This window comes from Fonticula alba, assembly GCF_000388065.1.
Source record: "Fonticula alba strain ATCC 38817 unplaced genomic scaffold supercont2.2, whole genome shotgun sequence".
NCBI classification, from domain to species: Eukaryota; order Rotosphaerida; family Fonticulaceae; genus Fonticula; species Fonticula alba.
In genome coordinates, this window is record NW_009242972.1 from 1,726,586 (window position 1) to 1,732,489 (window position 5,904).

A 5,904-nucleotide genomic window follows, 5' to 3' on the forward strand; every position below is an offset into this window, starting at 1 on the left:
CCCCCCCCCCCCCCCCGGCACGCCGCACACGCACACAGGACCCCGAGATCCCGGTCAGCGCGGCATCCATCATCAGCCCTACCGGCTCGGGCGAGCCCTTCCACTCGAACCTCCTGTCTTTCCTTCAGAATCTCTACTCCCACGAGGAGCCGATCGGGGCCCTGCGCGGCCCGGCAGCCGGGCCCTTCCAGTCGTACTTCGCCGGGCCAGTTCCATGCGCGCCCCGGTGGGAGGCGGCCACCGCCGGCGGCCCGGCCGGCGCATCGCACAGCCTCGTGTACCCCGGCATCACGCCGGATGACGGCCCGGGCGGCATTTTCCCCGAGTACCTGTCCCTGGGCATTTCCTTCCCGGCCCTCTGCCCGGGGGCCGTCCTTCCGCGATCCCTGTGCCATGATGTCCCTTGTCTGGGGAATGGCGGATGCTCGTCGGCAGGGATGCCGGGCTGCGGCCCGGCTGGCGGCTCGGCCGGGTCCCTCCTCTACCGGTATCCTTCATCCTCGACGCCGGAGCACTTCTACTCGCCATTCCCCTCGGCCGGGCACTCGCCCGCCCCCGGCGGCTCTTTGCATGCGGTCGGCCCCGGCGGCGACCCGGCCAGTGACAAGCCCCGCAGCCAGTCGCTCGGGGCTCATGGCGGGTCGGCCGGCTGGCTGTCGCACTCGACCAGCGGCGGAGGGTCCGGCAGCATTGGCCCCTGCGCCGGGTCGGACTTCCTGGACTCCGGCCTCGAGGGGGATTTCGCGCATTCCGCCGCACACGGGCACCATGGCCACCCCCACCATCACCACCATCAGCATCAGCCCCACCACCACCACGCGTCGTACTCCCCCTCGCTGGCGCCGTCCTCGGCGTCCGGATCGTCGGCGGCATCGCCACCGCGCGAGGCATCTGGCTTCTTTAGCCGGCTCCTCCGGCGCCTGGGCGTCGGTGCCGGGGCCCCGGCCAACACCGGCGCCGGGGGCGCCCCCCCCGGCAGCCCTCCCCAACGGACGTCGCCCGACCCCGCAGCCTCCCCCGGGGCCGATGCCGACCCGGGGCCCACCTCCTCGCCCAGTCGCGGCAAGAGCCGGCGCCTGTCCTCGCGCTCCCGGCGCAACAGCGCCCAGCGCAAGGGCCAGCCCGCCGCCTCGCCGGGCGCCTCGCCGCAGCTCAACCCCAGCCCCACCACCCCGGGCCCCGGGCCCGTCGCCAGCCCCACCACCACGCCGGTCATCACGTCGGATATCTATGCCAGCCCGGCGATCCACCCGGTGGCCGGCGAGCCGGCCGGGGCCGGGACTTTCTGAGGGCGGGGCGTGCGCATGCCTCTGGCCGGCCGGCCGGCCACGGCTCCCCGCCCCCGCTCTCCCTCCCTCTCTCTCTCCCCCTCGGGACAGGCTTTCTTTCTTCCCCCCACCCACACCCCGCCGCACGGGCTTCCTCTTCTTGGACAATATACCCGCGCCATAGAACCCGACAAAGCATGTCCCTGTCCTTTGCGCCTGGGGGTGGTAGTATTCGCCGGGCACCGGCATATCTCGCCGGGGGGGGGGGGGGGGGGGGGCGGCCGAGCCGAGCTCTTCCCGGCTGGCAGACACACGCGGAGGGAGCACGCGTGCCCCGGCCGATTACAGGAGATCCCGCACCTGGCTGATGTCGATCGGGCTGCGCTTCTGCGACAGCAGGTACGTGGCCACGGTCGACCGGCGGACCTTCTCCGTCTCCGGGTGTGACTGGACAAAGGCAAAGAGGTTCCGGTTTCGGGAATGGGTGTTGAGCATGGTCATGGCTGGGCACGGGGGACGGGGGGAGGGGGAGGACAGAGCGCGCCAAGGAACGAAAAAAGGAAAAAAAAGAAGTTAATCCAGAGGCCAACCGAACCAAGGGGCGGCCGCGGGTCGGCAGCAGGTCGACATACCGAGGCTGCGCACGGCGCTGTGCGACTGCTGACATGCGATGAACTGCTCGATGTGCTGGTGGTCCAGGTGGTCACGCAGAGGGAAGGCCACCACCGGCGCGGCCCCGGGGACCGCCGAGGGGGCGGGCAACTTCGCCGCCGCGCTGGCGGAGATGGCCGACGCCGAGGACAGCCGGTTCTTCAGGATATTGTACGCCGACGACTGGGGCAGCAGCATCAGCAAGCCATTGAGGGCCAGCAGGAGGGACTGATTGTTGGCGATGTCCAGCAGGTGCAGGCGCATGGCTGGCGGTGGCACGCGCATGCATGGCCGGCGCGCGGGATGGGGCAATATAAAAAGGTCAGAGAATGCCCCGCCGGCCGGCCGGCCGGCCGGGCGCTGCGGGGCACCAAGGTCGGAAAGGGGGAGAGAGAAAGAAGCAACAGCGCAAAAAAAAACAAACAAACAAAAAACCCCCAGGCGTACGGGTGAAGACCGGCGACTCGATGAGGTGGATCAGCTGGTCGATGTCCACCAGGAAGGACACCGTGACGTCCATGTCGCAAGAGCTGCCACGGGGAGGGGGGAAAGCAGAGAAGGGGAGCGGCGGCAGAAGGTTAGAGAGCCCCAGCGAAGGCCCGAGGCAGGAGGGCCAGGCGTCAGGGCCGGCGCTGGCGCCGCTGCCCTCCACCCGGCCAAGGGGGGGGGGGGGGGGGGGGGGGGGAGCGCACCACAGCTTGATGAGCTCATATGCCTGGAGGAAGCGCCCGGCCAGGAGACAGAGCCCGATCGAGGCCGCGGCATTGTGCGACCAGCAGCGGAAGAGCTGGGCGAAGAGAGACGCCGACTCCGCGGACTCCGGGGCCCGGTCGTCAGTGGCGCGCAGGACCGCCCGCATGCGCGCGCACTCCGAGCTGGTCATCAGGATCAAATGCAGCGCCTGGACCAGGCTCTCGACGAAGGCCAGGTCCAGCGGCGGGCAGGTCCCATACAGGGCAAAGTGCCGGGGCTGGGCTCGTCCCGACTTGGGAGAGGCGGCACCGGCGGCAGTTGCAGCGGGTGCCACCGTCGCCGCCACGGCCGCCGGAGACTCGGTGACCGGAGCGGCCGCCGTGTCGTCGCCCGCGGCGGGGGTCGCATCCCCGGCGCCACTGGCCGAGGCGGAGCCGGTCCCCGGCGGCAGCGACGCCTCGGTCAGAATGTCGGCCAGGGTGCTGAAGACGCTCTCCGGGGTCAGGGTCATGGCAAGCTGCCGGACGATCAGGCTACAGCGCTCCTGCATCATCTGCATGGCGAGGAGCCCGAGGAGAGGAGGGGGCCATGTGTGTGTGTGCGGTGTGTGTGTGTGTGTGCGTTTGCAGATGCGCGTGCGTTTGCAGATGCGCGTGCGTGTGTCAGAGGCCGATGGGGCAAATGGGAAGAAGGCACGCCTGATGACCATCCTATGCCGCATGGGAGGCCCAGCCGCGGGCGAGCCGCAGCGGGGGGCGCACCTTCTTGTCGCCCTGGAGCATCTGCAGGAAGCACTCGCAGCAGCGGCGGAACCACTTGGGGCCCATGTGCGACCCGAGGGTGGCCAGCACGTCGATGGCCGTGCGCGTGGCCCGCGGGCTCGGGTCCAGCAGGCAGTGCAGCAGGGCCGAGAAGAGGCCCGAATTCCGGCCCAGCTGCGCCGCGAAGGCCCCCTCCTCGTGCTGGCTCATGATGAGCAGCCACTCCAGGGCGGCCAGCCGCGTGGCCTCCGCCCCGTGGGTCAGCAGCTGCGACAGCTCGTGGATCAGCCGGTCCAGGGGGAAGGCCGCGGCCGAGGGGGCGCCGCCGCCGCCGCCGCCGCCGGCGATGGCCGCCCGCCCGGCCGAGCCCGCCCCCGACGTCGACTCCAGGAACAGGGCCAGCAGGGCGGCGTCCACATCGAGCGCGGCGTTCTTGATGTCTGCATGCCGGCAGCGAGGGTGAGAATGAGTGTGGCCGGGCGACGGGGCGCACGCGGCAGACGAGTGTCCCCCCCCCCCCCCCTTCCCCCCTTCCCGGCCTCCCTTCACGGCGCATATGGGGCACACGCACTGTTGAGGTTGTGCGACACGCAGAGGAGCGCCCCGTGCACGAGGCGGTCGGCCAGGGGCACGAGCGCGCGCTTGAACTTCCCGGAGGACAGGATGCCGGAAATCCACAGAAGCCCATTGGCCTGCATGGCCGGGTCCTGCGAGCAGCACGCCCACAGCAGCGACGGAACAATGCGCGCCACGTCGAAGGGGCGCTGGACGCTGACGCCGACATCGGCGGCCAGGGGCGACGCCGTGTCGGCAGTCTCCCCCGACCCGGTGCCGGACCCGGACCCGGACCCCGAGGCCGCCGAGGCCGCCGAGGCCGCCGACGCCGCGGCGATGGCCAGGATCCCGACCACGGGCGGGGTGTCGCCGGCCGTGGCCGCGGCCTCGGACTCCGACTCCGGCGCGGTGCCCTCCCCGCCGGAGGCGCTGGCCGCCGGGCCGGGCGACGCGCCGGCCACCGGGGTCCCGGCCCCGGACGGGGTCACCTCCGGCAGCGCCTGCGAGGCCACCACCCCCTCGAGCAAGCTGTTCAGGATGGCCCGGGCCTTCATGTTCACATCGACCCGAGTGTCCGCGATGTAGGACAGCAGCCCCGGCAGGAAGGCCGGCAGGTAGTACAGCAAGTCCAGGCTGGGGATGCCATGGAGCAGCTGGATCCAGTCCATGATGAAGATCCGGAGCTGGGCTACGGGCCGGCGAATGGCCGGCCGGCAGATCCGGGGGCCAGCAGCGGAGCGAGGGGCGAAACCGCGAGAGACGGCAAGGAGGGACAGTCAGCACATGTGTCCCCGGGGGGGGGGGGGGGGGGGGGGGGGGGGGGGGGAAGGCGGCCGAGGATGCCGGCCGGGCGGGGATTGCACGGGGCCGAGCCCCGGCGGCCACGCACGCGACACCACGCGAATGCGTTCCACCAGCAGGGCGAAGAACTTGTCCATGTCGAAGTTGGGCGCGCCGGATGGGTCCGACGCCACCAGATCCTTGATCAGGTTGTTCAGCATGCCGGCGGCATTCTGCACCGACTGCTCGGAGTCGGCTGACAGCTGCGCGCGGCCGAGACCGAGAGGCGCCGGCGCCGGGGCGAAGGGGAAAGGGGTCAGCTAGCAGCCCCAGCCGGCGGGCGGGCGGGCGCGCGGGCGCGCGGGAGCAGGGGGAAGCCCAGGAGGAAGCCGCGCCGGGCCCCGGGGCAAATGCACCTTGCAGAGGCTGTCGAAAATCTCGCTGAACCACCGGTCAATGACCTCCTTTCGGGCGATCTTCGACACGTTGAACAGCGACTCGCACGCATAGTACCGGACCTCGGCATCCTTGTCCGAGAAGCAGGTGATGATCGGGGCGATGATGGCGTTCAGGTAGGCCTTGACCCCCTTGGACAGGCCGATGGCAACGGCCGACAGGGCAATCAGGCCGCCCTTGCGGGCGTTCGGGTCCACCGACAGGCAGAGGTCCCGCTCGAGATGGTGGATGATGCTCTGTACCTGGGCGTCCTCCGTGCGGATGCCCTTGACGAGGCTGTGCGCGCGTGTGGATGTGCGTGTGTACGCGTGTACGGGGGGCGGGAGGCGGAGAGGTGGACGGGTGTGAGCGCACAGGGGGCAGAGAGGAGAGGGGGGGAGAGAGAGAGAGAGAGGGAGACCGGGCAGCGGGGGAGGGAGAGGCAGAGGGGCGCACCGCTCGAGGTCCTGTGCGGCGGCCTTGCGCTTGCTGTAGGTCTTGTCCTTCAGGCCGCGCATGATCTGGCGCCAGGGCCAGGAACGGACGAGGGGAGCATGGCGGCCGGGGCAGGGTGAGTGGCAAGGTGGATGGCCAGCGGCGCGAAAAGACGCCAGGCCCAGCAGCCGGCAGCAGGACGGACGCGCGACGTACAATCGCCGGGATGGCTGATTCCATGGACATGGTGGCGGGGGCGGTTGGATCCACCAGTGCGGGTGGCAACCGGGAGCGGGGCGAGGGAGCGGAAGGGGGAGGGGGAGGGG

The 5,904-nt window shown here is 71.1% G+C and overlaps 2 protein-coding genes across 3 annotated transcripts in view; one reads left to right on the forward strand and one right to left on the reverse strand.

Moving 5' to 3' along the window:
- Window positions 1–1,289, forward strand: part of H696_01391 (CAMK/CAMKL/LKB protein kinase) — a gene marked incomplete at its 3' end in the record, with an annotated part of 6,233 nt that extends 4,944 nt beyond the window's left edge. The window contains exon 4 of the mRNA XM_009495286.1: window positions 39–1,289. Coding sequence (XP_009493561.1) covers window positions 39–1,289 — 1,251 coding nt within the window. The remainder of the gene's footprint in view (window positions 1–38) is intronic.
- Window positions 1,290–1,509: 220 nt separating this feature from the next.
- H696_01392 lies at window positions 1,510–5,904 on the reverse strand. Of its 2 annotated transcripts, XM_009495288.1 has the most exons (10): window positions 5,795–5,904; window positions 5,600–5,664; window positions 5,125–5,440; window positions 4,818–4,971; window positions 3,945–4,616; window positions 3,374–3,813; window positions 2,612–3,165; window positions 2,367–2,449; window positions 1,901–2,185; window positions 1,510–1,771 (listed from the first exon to the last, which is right to left on the reverse strand). In XM_009495288.1, the coding sequence occupies exons 1-10, from the start codon at window positions 5,822–5,824 to the stop codon at window positions 1,611–1,613; spliced, it is 2,760 nt and encodes a 919-aa protein (XP_009493563.1). In that variant the 5' UTR covers window positions 5,825–5,904; the 3' UTR covers window positions 1,510–1,610. The 2 variants fall into 2 exon arrangements, with proteins under 2 accessions (XP_009493563.1, XP_009493562.1); XM_009495287.1 differs by having other exon boundaries at window positions 1,510–2,185; window positions 5,795–5,818.